The 22788-nt window shown below is 40.5% G+C and overlaps 1 protein-coding gene and 1 long non-coding RNA gene across 5 annotated transcripts in view; one reads left to right on the top strand and one right to left on the bottom strand.

Moving 5' to 3' along the window:
* Positions 1 to 17260, top strand: part of GRIK1 (glutamate ionotropic receptor kainate type subunit 1) — a 260499-nt gene extending 243239 nt beyond the window's left edge. For 2 of the 4 annotated variants that reach the window (XM_088667964.1, XM_035115110.3), the window contains 4 exons: positions 1465 to 1682; positions 5661 to 5886; positions 8018 to 8268; positions 16775 to 17260. In XM_088667964.1, coding sequence (XP_088524090.1) covers positions 1465 to 1682; positions 5661 to 5886; positions 8018 to 8268; positions 16775 to 16930 — 851 coding nt within the window. In that variant the 3' untranslated portion in view covers positions 16931 to 17260. Of the gene's footprint in view, positions 1 to 1464; positions 1683 to 5660; positions 5887 to 8017; positions 8269 to 10621; positions 10867 to 16774 lie in introns of all 4 variants that reach the window. The other 2 variants (XR_015949577.1, XM_035115111.3) reach the window with 2 other exon arrangements.
* The window catches only part of LOC148685954 (uncharacterized), a 129597-nt gene that overhangs the window by 101447 nt on the left and 5362 nt on the right, over positions 1 to 22788 (bottom strand). Inside the window, exon 2 of the long non-coding RNA XR_015949578.1 lies at positions 22651 to 22733. This is a non-coding gene — a long non-coding RNA (uncharacterized LOC148685954). The remainder of the gene's footprint in view (positions 1 to 22650; positions 22734 to 22788) is intronic.

A 22788-nucleotide genomic window follows, 5' to 3' on the forward strand; every position in this document is an offset into this window, starting at 1 on the left:
TGGGCTGTGGTCAAAGGGAAGCAGTGAACTGTCCCAATCCCAAGTGCCCCCAACTCACCTCATTATTGGCCAGTAGTCCAGCTGCTGCTGCCAACACTACTAGATGCCACTAGTGAGAAGAGGTAGTGTGGCAGCAATATTTCTGCCTGCCTCTGGTGGCACAATCCCTTGTTCCAGCTCTGTATAATAGTAGCTACAAGGAAGCCTGAGCCCACCTTGCACCTATGAGGTGGGAAAGTTTAGCAATGTGTGCGAGTGGGAGCTTTTCTTGAAAGGTAATTAACTTCATGTTTTGCCCAGAAGCTGGAGGGTACTTTGTTAATTTCCCCTGGATAAAGCAGGAATAGGAAGGGGAAGCAAGCAAATACAGGGAAGGCAAAGGGAATGGAGAGGGCCGTGCTAACATCTTGAATCAGTATTTGATTTGCTAATATGCTTGTCTGTCAGCTCAGCCATGAAGAGTAGACTGACTTCATGATGCTTCAAGAAAACTTTTAAGAATATTTCTGTCTTCCGTGCATTGAAAGGCTATGCAGGGCAAACAGGGCTGCTTCTGACATAACATTTTGACTTGGCAGTGATTTTGAAGTGGTCCTGTGAGAATTTGTTAATTCTGAAAGGCCTATATGTCAGCAGGCTCTCTAAAATGGTTACAGTATATATATTTAATGGGATCACTTCAGAAAGTCATCCAATGAGCACCAAATATTAAGTTGGAACCATTTTTACTGGGGCAGGGATGGGGAAATGGGTTCAAATTAATGCACTAAACATATAGATAGAACTAAATCTTTAATGTGGGGGAAGAATTTTACTTTCAACAATGAAATAACATGAACATTATCCATTTACTGTCCTAAGCTTGCTGCATCTTGTGTTGCTTCACCACTGTTGTCCATTATGGCTTAGGGTTCTCACTTTTAACTGTCCCTAAGAGCTCAACTGTATATTTAAAAGAAAATTTATGTGTTTCCCCCCTTTTCCCTCTTACCCATTTAAGCTCTGTAGCTGTTACTGAAGTAAGCCTATTCCTCCATGTGATTTTGTGGTACCAAGCCATTACTGAAGTGGAAGGAAAATCATTCACATTAATATAAGTTCCTAACCACATTTATTACAGTAATGTCAATGAAACTTACATCTGATTAAGTGTGTTCAGCATCACAGCCCAATTATGTTACTGGGATCAGCAATTTAGATATATTATTAATGACAAAGAATTTTGGGGGGTGAATTTGGAATTCAGACCCAAGGACATCCATGTGTTTATCATTTAGCATTCATACTTCTTTTTCAAAGTATGTTTCCTTGTTTAGTGTTAACTCTGTATGTCTGCGATTATTGCATCAAATCATTGTAGTCTGTTGTTTATACATTTAGCATGTTCCAAACGTAAGTCCGTAGAACTAGTTTGACATTTCTTTCAGCCTATTTTAATACAAATGTTTTGATGGTGTTATATAGGATCTGAGCTCATGCCAAAAGCTCTTTCCACCAGAATAGTTGGAGGAATATGGTGGTTTTTCACCTTGATCATAATCTCATCCTACACTGCTAATTTGGCCGCCTTCTTGACTGTCGAGAGAATGGAATCCCCCATTGATTCTGCAGATGATCTGGCAAAGCAAACTAAGATAGAATACGGAGCTGTTAGAGATGGCTCGACTATGACCTTCTTCAAGGTAAGATGGTGCCAACATTGGTTGCATTATCAGGTGACAATTTTTATTGAACTAGATAGTAAATGTGAATGGAGAAAACAAATGATATTCCGATATTCGTATCGGAATAGCTGCGGGAAACTGTGTGTGACCTGCACTGTTCCATTGCCAAACCCAAAGATCTTTGCTCAAAGCCATACTGCTCAGTCTGCAAAGGAACCCTCCATTGCACAAGCAGCCCAAAATAGATTGGCGCCACCAGTAAGCCCTTCAGAACTCCAGCCCAGCATTTGGGAAACAGCCAAAACTTACTGCAGTAAAAGAAAAATTGGGGAAAATGTGACCAGTCAGTCTATAGAATCCCAAGTGATATACGTATCACCAGTTGCCCTTGCTTTATTTTTGTGTTATTGGCAGAATTACACACTGTATCAAATTGGCACTTATGTTGGGCTAATTTGGAACAACTCTGGCAGTTATCTATCTGAGCTAGTTGGAAAGATGTACCACAGCTAAGGAAATATAAACAAAATTACATAATTATATAATTTAAAAACCATGTTATATAGATCTAAACCAAATATCATATTCTACACTCTCTTGTCCCTGAAGTATCAATGGTGATGAGGCAATAGTAGCAGCCCTTCCCACATTTCCGGGGGGGGGGGGCTTCCGAGAGGAGATCTGCCAGAATTTTATGGTACCTGGGACACACCCCCAGGGACCATAGGTTTGCACCTTTAATTCATAAAATAAACCACGTCTTCAATTCGAACACATTTTATTCTGGAATAATCACATTAAATTTAATTTAGTTCACAGGGGCAGCTCTCGGTTTATTAGTTTCATACTCTGAGCCTGATTATGCCAACAAGCTATGAATATGGCAGAGATATATAAACAGCAGTTGGTAATCTCAGGGAGGAAACACCTGAGCAGATGCAGGTAATTATAGTTATCCACATCCCCACTGTGGGATCTAAGCATGATGCACAGAGGCAAAGCTAACCTTTAAGAAGCTATCACTGTAAAGACGCTGTGACAGATTGACAAAGCTATGGGGATTTGGAAAGGAATGTGCTACTGCTATCTCTGCTGTTTTCTGCGAACAGATTTCTATGGTTGCCATCATGACTTTATAAATGGCTGCTTTCCGTTACTGACCACACATTTACAAGTTCATGGTGAAACTGTGGGGTTGGGGTTCTCAACATTTATATTACTGACCCTTCTAAAAAACTAGCAATATCTAAGTGTAGTAATACAGCTGCAAAAGTACAGTTAATGACAAACGTCCTTGATACCTCTGTTCATAAATAAAGCCTTCCTTGCTGCTTGGAGATGAGATTAATAAACTAACTGCATTAGTATTTAGTACTTTCTATTGTTATTCTGTTGGTATTCTCCAGAAAAGCATCAAAATAAATAGACTTAAAGAATAGTTGTATTTTTAAACCATTTCCCCATTTTTTTCCTTATGATGAATATGTACATTTCTCCTATAGCATTTATAAACATGTTTCTGCTAAGATGGCTCTGGAGGCTACAGCCGGAATGTTTTTTTAATACTGTGCACACTTATGAATCATGCAACACAGAGAAGTTGAAATGCAACTATACAAGAAAGGCATTGCCCCTCAGAAGCCCATACCAGGAGAGAGTGGTAGCAAAGCTTTCAGGGCATGACAAATATTGGAAGTGCCCTTAGATAGTGTCAGGCTTAGGCTGGCAGGCAATGAGGAGTGGGATGAAGAGGGGGAGGCTGAAGTGCTGGAGCAGAGGCTGGAGGAAAGAGATCCTCACCCTTCCTCAGATCCAACACCTCTGGATGGAGAGGCAGGAATCCCAGCTCTCCTATGCTCAGGAGAAGAGAACCTCATGGAAGCTGCAGAGGACATCAAACAGATGCTAGGAGTAGATGAACAGGAGTCAGAAGAGTGCAGCTTTGTCACCTAAGACCTGGTCATGTCTCACAGGTGAGAACAGATTCACCCAGCCAGATACAATGTGGACTGTAATGCATGCAAAAAGCCTGCACATTTGTGTGGCAGCATAATGCCAACACAAACAACCAGGCCACTAAGGGAGAAAGGCAAAACACTTGCAATGTCAGTCAGTCAAATTTATTTGCTAAAAACCACTGGTCATAACAAAACATGGAATTGATTTAAAGTTCATTTCCAGAAATTGCCATGTGCCTGATGGCCACATGAATCACTTCTAAGTTGTGCTTCAGTGCTAGTGATGCTTTAAGTCATTCTCTCTCTCTCTCTCTCTCTCTCTCTGCGCCTTGTTTGTTTCTAAACACAGAATCATAATTCCTTTTCATTACTGAATTGTTGTGAGGTAGATTTTATTGGTTTTACTGAACTGTAGCATTGTCTTAATTTTGTATATTATTTTATATGTCACCTAGAGAAATATTTAAATTAGGTGATTAATCAATGGAATTAATTAATAAATACTTATTTCACAATACTGCTGTAAGGATAAACACTGTAATTTGGCTACAGGTAGGTAGCCATGTTGGTCTGCCGTAGTCGAAACAAAATAAAAAAATTCCTTCCAGTAGCACCTTAGAGACCAACTAAGATTGTTATTGGTATGAGCTTTCGTGTGCACGCACACTTCTTCGGATACTGTAATTTGGCACACTGAAACCAGTGTTGCTAATTAATTACAGATTTGTGTTGCCAGAATGTGTCTTTCCAGATTGCAGTTATGTGGAAATTTATGTTGCCCTACAGTAAAATATGGATTATACAAGTGTTTGCGGTGGTATTCAATGCGTACAAAATAACCTTGACATTTAAGTCAAAAGCAATGTTTTGTTTAAAATAGCAAACTAGAAGAGACATAGTAAAAGTTCAAATACTGAAAAGTCTAAGGTTAAGTTTCTGCTTAAAAATAAAGTAACATCTCACTGCCTTGGGGCCATCCCAGAAGATTATATTTACAGAGACATCCTGTCTCGCGAAGTATTGGCTACACCCATCCATGAATATAAAGACTCTGTAATGGGATTCAACTCTTGTTTGGTGAAGGCAGCAGGGACTTTATTCACAAGCTGTTTCCTTAAAGATTTATGGGAGAGGATCCTTTTAACATGATGGAAATGTACTGGTTTCTATGCAAGACTTGAAATATAAGCATCACCATGTAAGATCCTGGTACCATCCAAAGTGATATTCATATTCTGTATGTACATCTCAACTTCTTAAATATTTTTTTAAAAAACAAAACAAAACCCTCAGGTGTTTTCCAGAATAGTTTGAATAGCAGATATCACTAGCAAGAGACCACTAGCAAGATAGCAGATATCACTAGCAAGAGATCCCAGTCAGTGATGGAAGAACAAGGTTGGGACTATAATGTTCCTTATGGATAAAAGAAAACACAGTTGTGTTTTGGGCTCTATAAATTTAAAAACTGAAACCTGTATTTTGAATATTCAGTAATTAAACAGTTCACCTGCAATTTTATAATGGAGACCAGGGGACATGGTTATCCTGAGCACTCATTTCAGTTCATGTATTCTTTTTTATTAGTTTGCCTTTATATTTTTGTTTGAAGCTGACAAACTGTCTTCATTAGACTGGACTATTTTTAAGAACAATACATTCTATCACAGCTGAGCAATAGCACAGCTCTTTTCCTATAGAACACCTGGTAGTAATTGTTCTGTACGGTCCATCGGTTTTCTGTTGTAGGTCTCACTAGGTCACAAACAGACCCCAAGCCTCTATGGTATTTTGTGACAAATGGTGTTAAAAGAAGCCATGTGCTCATTATATTAGCTGTTGGAAATTTGTAAAAGTGCTGACCCATAAGGCTGCATTCAGCAAAATATATCTGAATGGAAAAGATTCCCAATTCTCAAAAGATTCTCCTACACTCAACAACTAGAGCTGATGCCAACTAGCCATGTGAGGGTGTTTTTGTTTTTTTAAAAGTGTGTGAGTAGGATCTATTTCTGACACTTATGACTTCTGTTCTTAGAAATCCAAAATATCAACATATGAGAAAATGTGGGCATTCATGAGCAGCAGGCAGCAGACAGCGCTGGTAAAGAACAATGACGAGGGAATCCAGCGTGTGCTCACCACCGACTACGCTCTGCTGATGGAATCAACCAGCATAGAATACGTCACTCAGAGGAACTGTAATCTCACCCAGATTGGAGGGCTCATTGATTCCAAAGGTTATGGCGTAGGAACTCCCATTGGTGAGAAGTATATGAATATCAGTGGTGACAGCTAGACTGTGATAGATAAATTAAAATCCGTTTTATCTGACACATTCACTGCTTTGCAAGAGCTCTGGTATTTTATATTATTTTATTATATTATTTTATATCCTCTTCTCATTTTAATGAGAAAAAATGAAGAGGCATTCCAAATCGTTGGAACTTTTCTCCCTTAGAGGTTCAACTAAAACCCAGGCCTCAGCAGCAGCAAGATCAATTGCTTTGACCTGGTAGTTTTCAGCATTTCCCTGCCCTCTTTCCCTACCAGCTATTTTTGCTTCCTCAACTGTGCTTGCCTTTTTTAAGGCACCAAGGTGGGCTACTAGGGCAGCCAGGCTGGGGCCTTTTTCATCAGAAGAAGTTATAGATGGAGGTGGTTAGTTTGAGGGGGACAGTTTCTTTTGGTTAGTTTGAGGGGGATTAGTTTGAGGGGGACACTTTCCTTTCCCCTTCTATACTTTGAAACCATGCCTGGCACTCGCCAGATAATTGCTCCTCAGTTTCCTTGGTCCTATAGAGGAAAGAGTAGATTTCATGGGAAGTGCAGGCCTCTCCTTGCAACATCTAGCAGCTTATTCTTCTCCAGATTGACAATATGCAGGCTGCTCTCAGAAAAAGCAAGAGTAAAGCCAGGCACAAGGCCTCTTAGGGAAAGCCCAGCAAGGCCCCAGTCATCTGGGTACATTGGACCACACCTAGCACAACAATGGCATGTTTTGCATGAAAGGGAGTAATTCTAGGGGAGCCCTCTGGGCCATGTTCTCCACATGTGTAGGGCTACAACCTTAATATGACTAATAAATACTTTCAATAATTTCAGTAAATTTGAACAATTGTGTCAGTTCATCATTCCAGTTTAATGCTGCTGATTTTTAATATTAGGATTCTAGATTAGCCTTTAAGACCAGGTTTATCCAAGTTCTCTTAATTTGTAAAGTATTGTTGCATTTTGACTAATGTTCCAGACTGTATTTGAATTTCTTTCATGACAGCAGTCATCAACCACTGCCCCCAGGAGAAAATGCAAAAGTTCCAAGATAATGATTGATGCACTGTAAAGATTTCAGGGCAGTGATAAAGATTCTATGCTTCAAGCCCCAAACAATGGAGGAATAAATTAGAACAGATGGTAGCTCCTTGGGGAGAACGTATGCATCAGAAATACAGCTGGGAAATGTAGTTATAAGAGGTTTCTTATATGATTAATATGAATTTAAAGAAAGATTTGGGAAGATATATATGTGTTTATGGTGAAATCAATAATCTCAACGTCATCCACACAATTGAAACAAGCAAGAAAGTTAAAATATTTCATAAACTACAATGATTGCAAAGTCAACAAACTCAAATGTTTTCTTGCATTTTTGCTCTGCAGTGTTATCTTTGTTGTTAAACTGCCAACAACAACAAAACAAATGCACAAGATGACTGATGGGAAAGTCAGGTTTCTCCAGGATTTACAGACATGTGGCAACTTTGTCAGCCTTGCCACTAACAGGAGGTGTTGGTTATAGGAATGGATAGAAAAGTATATTTTGTCCAAATATTAGGAAAATATTCTTCTATATAGATGGAAGAGTTGGAAAACCAAAACTCCAAGGCACTTTCTACATTTATAATAAGCACGTTTCAGGATTGAACTCTTAACACCAAGAACTTTATCTGTGATTAAGGTCTGATTAGTGCTGAATAAATTAAAGGTTTAGGTGTCTGGCTGTAATACAACTTTCCTTTGGGATAAAGAGCAGTGTTATCCAATGAACAGAAAGTTGGATCTCAGGTCAAAGTCCTACTAAGCCATGAGATCAATGGCTGAACAAAGAAATCACCAAGATTCAAAAAGATTAAAATGAACTATTGCCCATTCCGTGGTATAACAAGCAATATGAGTAACCAGCATAAGTAACATTGTGACAAAGTCTAGTTCTGGATGCCTTGAATGCACACTGTATATTTTAGTGCTCTTAATAATGTCAACTTATTAATACTACTACTACTACTACAGCTATACAAAGAGCTGGATCAGACTGGTAACTCTACTTTTGCCTGTGCTCTTGCCTGAATGTCATATTCAATCCTTCTTGTTTTGCTTCCCTCCCACCCTGCCCAGGCTCTCCTTACAGAGACAAAATCACTATTGCCATTCTCCAGCTACAAGAGGAAGGAAAGCTGCACATGATGAAGGAGAAGTGGTGGCGAGGCAATGGTTGCCCAGAGGAGGACAGCAAAGAAGCCAGTGCCCTTGGTGTGGAGAACATTGGGGGCATCTTTATAGTGCTTGCAGCAGGACTTGTTCTTTCTGTGTTTGTAGCTATTGGAGAATTTATTTACAAATCAAGGAAAAACAGTGACATTGAACAGGTAGGTCGAGTTTGAGTGGGTCTGTATGGTAAAAAATTGTGTTCGCATGTGGTTTGAGATTGAGAGACTGAACCCCAAAACTGCTCCCTCTCCATAGATTCCAAAAGACTATCTTTGTATACAGGGTCATTTGCCAGCAGCAGCTGTCAAGGTTATGTTGTGACCTGGCAATACAGTACTTGCCTCTTTCTGCGTAACTGCTTCATTGCAAGGCAGAATGCAGCGCTTAAGCTACCTACTACCTAAGAAGCAGGTCAAGACCCAGGTTAGGTTTTTGCAGGCTTTGGCATTTCAGTGTGAGAGCTCCCATAGGAATCTCAGCTTTAGAATAGGCTCTATGAGTCAAACTCCTCCACTAACAGTCTGCCAGACTTTCTGGCACTGCCTTGTGTACATTTGTTAATGAGGAGAGGGAAGTACCAAGGGCTCCATCCAATTTTTAATACTTGGCAAAACTGTGCAGAACTTTTTGGCACAGTCAATGTTGCGCACAGTTGTTGTTTTATTGTCGGAAAGCAAGCATAGGCTGGCTTGGAAGGAAATAAGGCAGAAATATTCAGCTCTGGATGTAGTCTTGCTGTATTTCCAGCTGGAAATGTATGTACCAGTTGATTTGGGACACCCTATAATGACACCAAAGCAGATGATCGAGAGCTAAATTCCCAACAGCAGTACAAGAGAACAGTGCCTCAGCACCTGCTACTCAAACAGAGAGGTTACAATGTGTTGCTGACATGCCCATCCTAAAAGCTGCCAGAGTGGCTTCAATTCAATACTGTACTTCTGGAAAAGCCGTGGCCAATCCTGAGATTATAGCATGGGTGTTTCCTTTGCTATGCAGCAACAGAGAGAGCTTTCCAGCTCTGCTCGAGTAATGCAGGAGGCTGATGCAGCCACTATGGCTTTGAGGGTCTGTATGTCTGAACCACTAAGGATAGGATCAGCCTGCTATTTTGAAATCTATATTTATAAACCTACCTTTGGAACATCTTTACTTTAAAATTAGCAAATAATGCATGGCGAGTTGCCTGATAGATGGTCGCTTTGTTATTAGAGCAACTATATAATACAGCAAAGGTCAGTTGCTTCTATGCAAATTCTGCTGAAATGACTGGGGACTGCACAAGAAAAGTGCTTGCTGGGCGGCATCTGTTGGCTACAGACTTGAAGCCAGTAAGAAACAACACATTCATTTCAGTGGAACTGATAAACTCCTACTATGTACAGAGCAGCATTCTGTGCATCACAAGAGGAGAATTCTGACATAATACATATCATATTTATGTAAAATCAACTCACTGTACGGCAGAAACTTGTAAAGAGCAGGGATGGATGAGCAGCTGCCCCTATTTTATTATGTAGGTTGGTAGGTTCTGCCCTGTCTGCCTTAAAAATTACCTTGAAAATTTTAGAAAATTAATGTTGGCATAACTTTCTTCTTTGTTTTCATTATGAGATTATGTGCAAATGTTAATGGTCATCAGGATTCCTTTTTGCACTCTGATTTAATCAATGTACACATGCTAATCTTATCAAGATTCCTTTTTGCATGGTGTCAGCAGAAATTGGGGGGGGGGTGGAAGTACATGCTACATATGGCATCAAACTCTCTGCATGTGCAGAATTTTGAGAAGTCAGAGAATCAAACCCAGAAAAATGGTGGATTGGTAACACATCACTGCCACTCTTTTAAAAAGTTCAGGTAACTCAAAACTCCAGAATCTCGGAGGAAATCTCATATGCATCCCTGATGAATGGTAATATGGGTATTATTCTACTCTTCTATCTTCTCAAATAATTAAGAGAACTGTGAAGGGTAAAGCATTCGTACAGATTGCTTGGTTCTTGAAAATATGAACATTTAATAATCTAAAGTACAAATATACATGATCTTCAAAGGTTAACTTATGGCACCTCCAGACTGCCACTATTTTGCGGCAGGAATTAAAGCACACACTGGAAGTTTAGGTTTGCTTAATGAACCGTGGATTAAAGGGCTCTTTCACAACAACTCCATTTTTAAATGATTTTTGTTGTTTGGAAAGAGATAGGGAAATACAGTGAAAAGTATAGAATGAACAAACAGGAAGACATACAAACACCCTACAAGCAAATCAGGATGAATGCTCAGTAATCAATCCCCCACATAAGCTTTGTGCAAGAAAATCTTAATGAATGCTCAATAAACAGGTTGCCTGGAGGGGCCATTAATTTTTCATATTTTTGACAGTTTTCATTTCCCATGTCCTATAGTTTTGGTATCATTCTTACTTTAAACTTTCTTGTTGGTTTGCTTAACCATTATTATCTTTATTTTTCTTTCTTCCATCTTTTCCTTTCTGCATGCGAAAAGGCCTTTTGTTTCTTTTATGGACTGCAGTGCAAGCAAACTCATCCATCCAACTCCACTTCTGGGACTACCTTATCTACGGAGTTAGACTGTGGCAAATTAATTCGGGAGGAACGAGGGATTCGAACACAACCCTCAATCCATACTGTATAGTTACAGTAAAGCAAAGGTGTGTGCACCTAAGGCATACCTCTTCAACAATGTACATTAGCAGGAAACCATATTTTGGATGGAATCCAAAGAACATGGTGGGTTGTATTCAACACAGCACTAAGCTAAATCAGCGCAAGGATTTCTTCACAATGGAACTTTCCTCTCCACAGCCCCTCTCTAAATCTCTTCTGGGTTCCCCCCCCCCCAAAAAAACCCCAACCTCTGAAGCAGATTTGAGTAGAGAATGTAGGGAAGGGAGGGAACCCCCTTTACACTTGCTAATCCTTCTGCCAGCACAACTATTTAGTTGAATACTACCCACTGTGTCAAAGTCAGTTCTAGGCTAGAGTTTCTTATAGAAAATAGAAAATGGCTTTTGAAAGTGAGAGGACTTTCAAAAGCAGGTTCTGGTATGTTATCATGGACTGCTTTTCAAAAATTAAAAAAGAAAAATCCTACTAGGCATACCTACCACTTGAGTGTCTAAAATACTTCTTTTAAGCTTTTTCTACCAAGGGGACCCAGGTGGCTCTGTGGGTTAAACCACTGAGCCTAGGGCTTGCTGATCACAAGGTCAGCGGTTCGAATCCCTGTGACGGGGTGAGCTCCCGTTGCTCGGTCCCAGCTCCTGCCAACCTAGCAGTTCGAAAGCACATCAAAGTGCAAGTAGATAAATAGGAACTGCTACAGCGGGAAGGTAAACGGTGTTTCCATGTGCTGCTCTGGTTCGCCAGAAGTGGCTTTGTCATGCTGGTCACATGACCTGGAAGCTGTACGCCGGCTCCCTCGGCCAATATTGCGAGATGAGCGCGCAACCCCAGAGTCGGTCACGACTGGACCTAATGGTCAGGGGTCCCTTTACCTTACCAAGGCTTTATGTTCAAACTGTTGGATGATTCTCCAGTCATCCTGAGAACTGATATAGTTAAAGATGCATTCTAAATGCCAGCGTAACAGAATGTTATAATTAATAACTGTTGTTTGGTAAAATACAAGATACATAGGAAAGGGCTCCTGCACATCAGATGTAATCCCTATCCACAGTGCATTGTTTTGGAGCAGGCCTACATTCCCATTCTCTTTTATGAGGATATTAATTCCTATCTACATTGCAAGGTCTGTTGTCTTGGATCACCAGTAATGTGCCTTGCTGCTTACATCTGTTTTTGGATTGGGGTCAATAAATTTTTACCATTCTTTTTGCATGATTCAGCATTTTCAGGTAAGACGAATTTGCTTGCATTATATCCTGGCAGAACTAATTAGAGTACCAGCACCTGAAACCGAGGGTTTTAGATAATAAGTTTTATCCTGCACTAAAAGCCAATGCTGTTCTTTCTTATCCAATCATAAGCTTTCAGGTGCCTGTTGACTTCTGAGAACTACCCCCACGGATACAGACAGTTCCATTCTTTCCTGACAGCTTTGTGTCTGTGAAGTCAAGATTTTGAAAAAAAATAATCATATATTTCTAACTAAAATCCAATTGATAGAATTTACCAAATAAATTGCAGTATTTATTTGTCATAAAATATCTAGACTTCACAAGCCAGTAATGAATCCGATTTCCAAATTACTCTAGTATAGTATCATAATGTACAGTGGTACCTCGGGTTAAGAACTTAATTCATTCCTGTTCTTAATCTGAAGCACCACTGTAGCTAATGGGGCCTCCTGCTGCCGCCGTGCCGCTGGAGCACGATTTCTGTTCTCATCCTGAAGCAAAGTTCTCCCGAGGTACTATTTCTGGGTTAGCGGAGTTTTTAACCTGAAGTGTTTGTAACCCGAGGTACCACTGTATCTGATAACACTGTCCATTTTCATATCACTTCAATTAGTTAACCTTACTTTGTGCTTCAGCCGTGTTGTATTTTCCAAATACAGTTATGAGAATGTTTTGGGCAAAATGCAATGCTATCTTGCAAACTCATAAATACACTCAATCCAGTTGGGGCCATTACATGTGTGAAAGCATGCTCCCATGCATTTAGAATGGGAAACTGCTTGCACCAGCTGTTTCCCTTCCCTGATCCAGCACCTGGAACTGTGTTTGCAGAGCCCATTTTTAAAAACTGAAATCTCACCTATCATCTGTACTATAGCCAGTATAAATATTGTAGAGTTGTGGTCAACAAAGTTTTACTCAGAGTAAGTTAAAGGTAAAGGGACCCCTGACCATTAGGTCCAGTCGTGACCGACTCTGAGGTTGCAGCACTCATCTCGCGTTATTGGCTGAGGGAGCCAGCGTACAGCTTCCAGGTCATGTGGCCAGCATGACAAAGCCGCTTCTGGCAAACCAGAGCAGCACATGGAAACACCGTTTACTTTCCCGCCGGAGTGGTACCTATTTATCTACTTGCACTTTGACGTGCAGGAGCTGGGACTGGGCAACGGGAGCTCACCCCGTCATGGGGATTCCAGCTGCCGACCTTCTGATCGGCAAGCCCTGTGGTTTAACCCACAGTGCCACCTGTGTCCCTACTCAGAGTAGACCCACTGGAATGGACATGATTCTGTTTGAGCCACTCCTTTCAATGCATCTACTCGAGTAAATATCACTCATAATTTGTCTCTCTCCACCTCCTTAAAATTCTTCACTTTCCACAGTTGACAATGTTTGCAGTAGGTCCAGGACTTACTGGGAACCCACTAAGGACAAAGATTTCACAACACACTTAGGCAACTTGTTAAACTTTAAAACTGCTCACAAACTTACACCCCAGTTATCATTGCTTCTATTTCAGAGCTAAGCTGATTTGAGTGGAAAGTTATTGTGATCAGAATTGTAACCTTAGACATCAACAAAACTTTTAGTTTAAAATAAGATTCAAGGAATGACACGGTGTCATCGGTTGACTACTTCAAATTATGGTCCTAAATGCTCATTCCCTTTATTTACACAACATTGCACTTTCCTCCTGTTATGTAACCATCAGTTTGGCCCAAGGCAGCAGAGTAATAATTTAATTTAATTTAATTTAGAGCAATACTTTTATGAATTCTGCTTCCAATTTATGCTATCGCCAATTGATCAACATTTCTATACTCTCCTTGACTTCCATGTTCTGTAAGCTAACTAAACCATGGCTACAAGCTGTGTATCAATGACTCACTGTTTTCTCTTGTATTCACTTTACCTTTGTATCTTGTTTATAAATTCCATGTTATAAAAAAAGAATCTTGGCAAAGGAAAGAAAACAAGTCAATGGACATGTTGGATGTATTTCTGACAGGCATGCAACTTGCACATGAGGTTTGCATTCAGCTCCCGTGTAATCAATCTGGCAGCAGACCAGGCAACCCATTAGCCTGACTTTGCCCTTGCACATTATATAGTTCATGGATTTTCAATATGAGTGGTACCAGAGTCACACAACCATTTGCTGACAGATGCACAACAGCCTTTTCCCCACATACAGCTAGGGTTGCCAGACTCAATAGAGGACAGGACTTCTGTGCCTTTAATTGCCCTCTCTTTTGAGTTTGGAAACCTTAAAGAGAAACCAGCAGACCCTTTGCTTGGAAATTAAACAAAGGGTCTGCTGGTTTCTCTTTAAGGTTTCCAGACTCAAAAGAGAGCAGGGCAATTAAAGGCACAGAAGTCCTGTCCTCTATTGAGTCTGGCAACCCTACATACAGCTCATTATCTCTAGATTATAGCAGATGTGTCTTTTTTATTTTTACTATTTACAGACATGGACACTGCTCATTGGTTGTTTTTAAAACAAAACAGAAACTCTAATTTATCCAATTAAGATAAATTTGAGCGTATTACTGAAAATTTTGATACCTTTCCATCTCCATTTTCCTTACAATTCTGACATAGAGCATTTCAGATGTACTCCATTCCCCCCCCCTTGTTCCCACATGATCAGAACAGTTTCTACAATGGGTATCTTGTGGCCCTTCAGTTGGCCCAGGCAGCATGTCCAAGTGTCAGAGATTATGGGAGTTGTAGTCCAGCAACATCAGCAGGCCCTAAGAATAGCCACTCCTGCTCTAAGCTTTTGGATTTATTTTTAAATTCTTCCTTTCCTGAAAAGCAAACGCTAATTAAACATTCTGAGATACCTTCCTTCCCATATTCTGTGGGAAACAGACTCATTCTGAATCAGACAACTGATCTATCAAGCTCAGCATTCTTTACACTGGCTGGCAGCAGCTTTTGAGGGTTTCAGGTAAGTTTCAATGAGCTGTGGTTTTTCACCGCAAGCAATAATTTCTGTTGTCCATCTGTCCATGCATGACATAGACTAGAATTTAAAGAAAAACACCACTTCCAGCATAGCAATCTTCACAATCTGTTTCTTTGTTTTTAAACAAAGGAACTAAAAACTCCCATTTCAGTGTAGTATATGGGAAGGGAAAGAATGAAATCCCTGTTGGCTGCCTAGAAGTCTTCCTACATACCTCAACAGGCTCAGTAAATTATAGCTCGAGTCCTTTCCAGTTTCTTTCTTGCAATTTAGTCTCATTGTTACAAAAGAACAATTGATTGCAATTCTTGAGACGAAAAAGGAAAAAAAATTGTACATGGGTTTCAGAACTCGGCTTCTGGTATTGGCACTTGGCTATATAATCTGGGTGCCCACAAATGTTTATTACTGTTAATCTATTTCTTTGTTACTTCTCACCACTACAGTGATATGTTGCTGCTTAAAACGTTCCTGTTTAAACTGTTCAAGCATGAAACTTATCTAAGAAGTTCTAGTCACTCTTTGAAAGAAAGAAAACAAGCATTCGTCTTGCTCCCTACTTTTCAGTTTATGACACAGACTTAAACAGGAAAATAAAGCTTTAGAAAAGCCTTTTGCTATTGCATTTTGGTCATGCTGAAAAAAGCATGAAAAAAGTTCAACACAAAAGACAGAATTTTGACTACATTTTTTGGTACAGTAAGGGGCAAAATGTACAGTAAGGGACAAAATGACAATGAGATAGAGCAGGTGGTGAGCAATATAATGAGCAACCAAAATAAGACTAAGTACTTGGGTGTAAGCTGATTTTGTTCTGTTGAAGTCCATGGTAATGAACTAGCTAAAATCCCAAAACTTGGATTTTGATCAGGACGTGCAAGTTTAGCCCAAACATTTGTACTAAGCTGAGGTCCCAATCCTAGCTTCATTGCTGCCTCCCTTTGTCAGTTATTCAGAGGAGTCTTCAAGGGTGGGAGAGTTCACTCATTGCGCTGGTGACAAGAGTGAAAGGGGTATTTCCTTGCATTACTTAGGCAATGTTGTGCTGATTCCCTCTCTTCTTGCACTCAACTGAACCTGGTGAGTCACTGCAGCACAGCAAAGGAAAATAGCAAAATTCATCTGGTTGCCTAATCAATGTGGTGGTGCTTCCCTTTCTTCCAGTCCTTTGATGGGGCTCACTTCTCTTGTGGAGTCAAAGTTTGAAAACAGCTGCAGAATAACAAATTAAATGCATGGTTCAGGGTTTTCAGAAACCCACCACAGCACAAGCACCATTTTGCTCCAAAGTATTGATTTTGTAATATTTTGGCTCAGTGCTATTTAGATTAAAATGTATGCTGATTAATAGTTTTTTTTAACTGGCAAGACTTTGCAGTAGGATGCAAGTTATAAGTCTGCTAAATCAACAAATCTTGGTTATCCTCATTTAGATTTTTAAGGGTCAACCTGAATTCCATCTGAGGCTGGGTATTATTAAATATGTGATTCTACTCTTTTGCAACCCTTATTTCTGTGTAATGCCAATTAGGCAGATTCCCAGCATTGGGACATACACATTTCAATAAAGAAGCAACCAATATTTACAATTTCTGGGGTCATAAAGAATCCTTTACACATCACACCCCTAATTCAATTCTGCAAATTCACAGTAATAGTGGAAGAAATCTAACTCAATGAACTGAGATACTCAAACTTCCCAGTTAGTACGTCCAGAATCTAGTTGAAAATTAATTGTGCAAAATAGGGTGACAATCTGTGCTAAATGTAATTCTTAATTATTTTTCCATCTCCCACCTTCTACTAGTGTCTTTCTTTCAATGCCATAATGGAGGAACTTGGAATTTCACTCAAACACCAGAAGAAATTAAAGAAAAGGACAAGAACTAAAGGGCGGTCGTCATTCACAAGTATCCTTACTTGTCATCAGAGGCGGACACTGAGAAAAGAAACCATGGCTTGAATGAATTCAACTTTCCCCATGAAAGAGATCTGGAGTAAAAGGCAAAGCGAAAAACTTTTGATGCCTACCAGTCAATTGTATGGAGGGATTTTTAAAAAGAGACAGCTTACATCTCAGAAATTCAGTGTGATTTCCCCTTTTTTAATCTCAAGGTGGTACAGCAGATTCAGAACTCACATAAGACTGATGTACTACAAATCACCCAGGAAACGTCTCACTTTTACTTTTGAAATGATTTGTATGGTCACCTATTTTGCATCTCTCTCTACTACTTCCCCATTCATTGCTGTATGTGCTTTCTAAATGAATAAAAACAGGGATTTTTCAGTATGGAATTATTCTTTCACTTCCTCATCAGAAGTTACCTGACATTTTCTTCTTCAGCATAATTACACTGAACTCAGGTAGCTGCCATACAATGAAGGTCAAACTGCCCTGAGACCCTTGGGTATAGGGCAGTATAGAAATTAAATAAATAATAATACATAATCACTTAATAATGCAGCATGCTGCTTTATATCTTGTTTTTCCTTAAATTATTATATATAGAACGTTATTCAGCCAAAGGCCTGGTTATAGAGAAACATTTTCACCTGGTGCCTAAAGATATGTAATAAAGGCACCAGGTGAGCTTCTGTGAGGAGAACATTCCACAAATGGGGAGTCACCACAGAAAAGGCCCATTCTCATGGATGAGGAACACAAATAAGGGCCTCAGATGATGATGGGGAGAAGTGGTCCTTGACGTATTGCAGTCCTGAGCCGTTTAAGGCTTTACAGTATACGTTTAAGGCACTTTTAATTGGGTCCAGAAACTAATTGGCAGCCATTGCAGTTAGGTCAGAATCGGTGTAATATGCTCAAACTGTCTTGCCTCAGTGAGCAGCCCAGCTGCCAAATTCTACACCAGCTGAAGTTTCTGAAACATCTTCAGAAACAGCCCTATCTATAATGCACTGTAATACAGTGGTGCCTCGCTAGACGAAATTAATTCGTTCCACGGGTCTTTTCTTATAGCGAAAAAATCATCTAGCGAATCCCATAGGAATGCATTGAATTTTTTTTTGAATTTTTTTTTGCCCATAGGAACGCATTAATTGAATTTCAATGCATTCCTATGGGAAACCGCGATTCGCTAGACGAATTTTTCGTAAAACGCATTCGTCTAGCGAGGTAACCTCCGCTCGAAAAATCCTTTCGTTAAGCGGAAATTTCGTTAAGCAGGGCATTCGTTAAGCGAGGCACCACTGTAATCTAGCCTAGAGGTTACCAGATCTCTGAATGACAAATGAGTGAGTTTAGCCAATATGTTAATAGGACCAAATGCCGACAGGAAGTTCTACACTTCCATGATGGGAAAGGGTTAAGAGCTGGTGTCCAAACAGCTTACATGAAAAAATCAAATACATAATACATTCTATCAAGTTCCCCCTGAATTTGATCCAAAACGAGTTTGGGGGTGGCTGCTCAGGTGAAATCAGAATAATTTCAAGTGATGAAAATAAAAAACCTGATGAATATAGGGGAGCTCTGCACCTCTAAAGATACATTGCCAGATGAATTTGAACCTTTCTGCTCTGGCAAAACATCTACAAAGTAGCAAAAAGTAACAGTAAGACTAGCAAGATTTATCAGAGAGATCTGCCCATCTCTAGGCTTCAGCTTCAGCTCTCAGATGATCTCAGAAAGCTTTCTAGGGCAGATCTATGGAGTTCTGCAGCAGAAGACAAAAGAAATTTTCTTTTCTCAGTGCCACTGTGATAAGACACAATTCTGCTTCAGGCACTGAGGACACACAAAACCATTACTGTGAAGTAGCATTGTGTACATGAGCAATGAAGAGTAAATTTATAAATCATGCATGTTCCTCAATCCTCATTTTTAGTAGAAGTGTCATGCTGCCACCACTATTGGGTAGCCATGAGCTGAACTGAAGTTTGCAATTCTGCAACTAAAGAAGATAATTTCAGCAAAATCATGCCCATCTAAATAACGTGTGCGATTTATTTATATGACAGACTGTATGTGTTCTGGACAGAGGACTTGGATTTTTATTTTTAGCATCCACCCCCTGCTTGTGTATTGCATGGAACAATGTGCACATCAAGGAACAAATCATTTTCACATCTTGAAAAGTCAGAGTCATGTGGGCAATCTAACTAAATACAAAGAAATAAAGGCAAGAAAACTGTGCTCCCTCCTGCTTAAAGCAGGATTCCACCCTCCTGAAAGAAACTTTTTCTGAGTGTCACAATTATTTAATGTTCAGACTGAATAATGACCGTTCCCCACATAAAAGGGGAGGCGCATTTTGCGCAGTCACACACAGGCCCCTGGGATCCCTGGGGCAGCCCTAGAAGTTCGGAGGCCGGCGCTGCCTTCCCGGGCTGAATATTGGTGGCCTCCGCCCACACAGTTACCTGTCCAATTCAGCTTGGGGAGGCATTGCTGGGGGGATTGGCCAGGTAGGAGGTAACCTTACAGTGCACACAGCAGAAGCAGAGTCATTCTCAGGAAGCAGCCTGCAGGCCTTGGGCAGAATCCTTTAGTCATCTACATAAAAGGGGGGCCTGGGGGCGGTGACCCCCCGCCCCCATCGCGGTGGCGATAACAGGGTTCCTGTAAATGGGGCTAGGGGGAGGCATTGACCATATGCCCAGAGGCTGTCATTGCCCTCCCCCTCCAGCGATCGAGGAGGGCGGGCTATCTGCTTGAACATATGTTCTCCAGAGCTAGCCCAACCCCTACACATGCTGGATAACCCTGAAATTACCCAGATCCCCGAGTGGGGGCTGGGAAGGATATACGCCCAGTGCCTGAGCCAAGGCCTCCCTACATCTGAATTCTTAATAAAGTTGTGGCCAATTTTAATCCCATAGAACGTTGTCTTGTGTCATTATTTCCGCTCAGGGGCTGCCTGGGGGACTCCGCCTGTCCGCGCAATACTTTTATTCAAAACAACGCACTCTGATTCTTTAGCTCTCCAGGTTTCAGTTCAGAACTAAAAGTAATAAATCACATAAACGACCCAGGGGAGAAGGTGATAACAGAGGGGGCAGGAGGGAATAAATGCACAAGTGAATTGTTCATTAGGAAATGTTTTGCAACCTCCTGAATCTGATTGTGGGAGAATTTTTAATTCATGACACTAGTCCATTTTCATAAATTTCTTTTAAAGAAAACTGCATCAACACTCCGCATATTAGCACATGTTTTGCACTACAAATTACAGAGGGCTAGCTGAGCCTGTTCACAGAATTCTGTATTGCATTTAAACAGGAAGCACTGCTGCAAGCCATGCAAACATTCACTTCACCTCAACATCCTTGTCAAATCTTATTACCCAAGATACTTGTCATCTGGAGATCTACTTGTTGATTAATCTCAGTGAGTTAACCATGTAGTACGAGGCTCAGGCACATGGATGTCAGTACATGACTATCTGATTAGGTAATAGTGCCATGCATTTTAGGCCCTTTTGGTGGAGAATTAGCAGCTAGATCTTCTAAGTAAGACAAATAGTCCAGTTGGTTCAACATCCATCCTGCTTCTAACAGAGACAAGCCAGATACTTCCAGGAAGACCACAAGCCTCTCCCTATTGAAGTGGTGTCCAAACTTTTTTCAAAGGGGGCCAGATTTGATGAAGTGAAGGGCTGTGGGGGCCAGAGTTGTTGAGCTTTTTTTTAGGGTTGGAGTTGTTGAGGTTTTCTTCGGATTTTGCCCCAGGAAATAAACTGCCACAGGGGTCAGATTACGCTGACCGGCGGGCCCCAAAATGGGCTTTGGACATGCCTGCCCTATTGTTTTTCCACCAGATATTTACCTTAACTAGTGGCTTCCACCACATCTTGTGAAAGTGTATTCCGCAGGTTCTATGTAAGTGTTGTGTCAAACAGTACTTTCTTGGTCTGTCTTGAATCTACTATCAACCACAAGTGTTATTAAGAAAGGGGGGAAATATCTGCATTATATTAATTTCATCCACACCATAAGTTGTTTTTAAACTATGAGCATGTTTGTGTGTGTTTTTTTTTAAGGGGTCTCTAATGCTGGAGGTTTCCCTTGCAGAAAAGATGCTCCAACCTCTTGGTCATTTTCATTACCCTTTCTGAACCCTTTCTAGTCCTTCAGTATCCTTTTCTGAGATGGAGTGATTGAACTGTGTGCAGTATTCCAAATGTGGCTGCAAAATATATATATTATAAAGACTATATCATGACACTAGCTGTTTTATTTTCAGATCCCTTCCTAATAATCCATAGCAATGAATGAACACAAAAGCTGGCATTTCCATGGATCATTTCATCATTACCCCAAGGTGTATTGCATAGAAAGTCACAGCCAGCATACATCCTAACAGTACATATACAAAAATCTGACTTTATTGTCTCAGAGAATTTATTATTTATATGCTGCCCATCTGACTGCATTGCCCCAGCCACTCTGGCTGGCTTCCAACAAATTAGAACATAAAACATCAAGCTGGAAGCAATCCCAAGGATCATCTATTCTAACTGCCTGCAATGCAGGAATATGCAGCTATCCCCTATGGGGATTGAACCTGCAACCTTGGTGTTGTCAACACCATACTTTAACCAACTGAGCAGTCAGCACTCTGCATCAATTTTCACCTTCTGAATAATTTGCTAACACTTGAATACAGTATATGGTTGCCTCACTCCTGACATGTGATTATTTATGAATTACATAGAACTTTTCCCAGTACAGATCCTTGTGGGATATTGATCCTTAAGGGGCCCTGCTGATTACTTTCTTCCACTGTGAAAACTATCCATATATTCTTTGCCTCTGCTTCCTGCCTGCTAGTCAGTTACCAGGGGAGAAGACAAAAGCTGCTTGGCTCACTTTGATATATTTCACCACTCTCCAATTTTGTGTACAGAGGCTCCCACAGAACATAAATATGTCCAGTTGGCTGAGGTTCTGACTTTCCCTCAATGAACTACAATGGTATTGCAAAGCTATCTTGCACTATCAATATTTCATGGCACAGATAAAGCAGATCTTTATAAATCCATAAAATAAACTTAGAGAGCCTCTGAAATTTGACAAAGGTGAAGTTAAAAAAAGATAAACAGGGAATTGTCGCTTCATGCATCTTATCCATTTTATGTAACAGAACAGCTTAGTTTCCTCTCTGATACTTGTCTGGTGTGGTTTATACCAACACATGTATGTGAGAAAGAAGCATCTGAATGAGTGGTAAGACTTGTATGAGAGGGGAGGGGACACTCAGGTTCAGGGACTAAATGTGGCTCTCTAGGCCTCTCTGCCTGACCCTTGGGACTCTCCTCAGGCAACACCAACTCCTCTATCCAGAGGCCCTCTGTCAAAAAGACCAACCCCTTACCCACCTTGCTTCATACCCTCCTTGCACGTTGCTGGCTGGAATGTGTTTTGAACTATGATAGTTCCTCTTGCTTGACAGGATAGAGAATAAAAAGGGGAGCATGATTTTCTGTGGAAAGCAGCCTACATACAGAAGTAACAGTTATATTCATTTCTCCAGCTAGTTTTCGCTCTTACCCTTCCCACACTGGTATGTGCCCCCCCCCCAATGGCTGGTCAGAAATGAATGTGTTCCTTTGGCTGAAAAGAATTCTCCACCCCTGATGTATGTGATGCTCTGTCGAGCGGCAAGATTCTTATGTTTCTATATGTCGTTCCTAATAAAAAGAAAGCAGTTTATGAACCTACCTGTTTCCGCCAAGTGCTGGCCTATTAGCAGAATCTATCTGGGCACAGAATACTGAGTAAGTACAGTACACCACCCCTGGGACCTAAAGGCAAAAACAAAACAAAACACTGAAGTTTCTGTAATAATCACTAAGGTAC

Source organism: Zootoca vivipara, chromosome 4, assembly GCF_965207765.1.
Source record: "Zootoca vivipara chromosome 4, rZooViv2.hap1.1, whole genome shotgun sequence".
Classification (NCBI taxonomy): domain Eukaryota; kingdom Metazoa; phylum Chordata; class Lepidosauria; order Squamata; family Lacertidae; genus Zootoca; species Zootoca vivipara.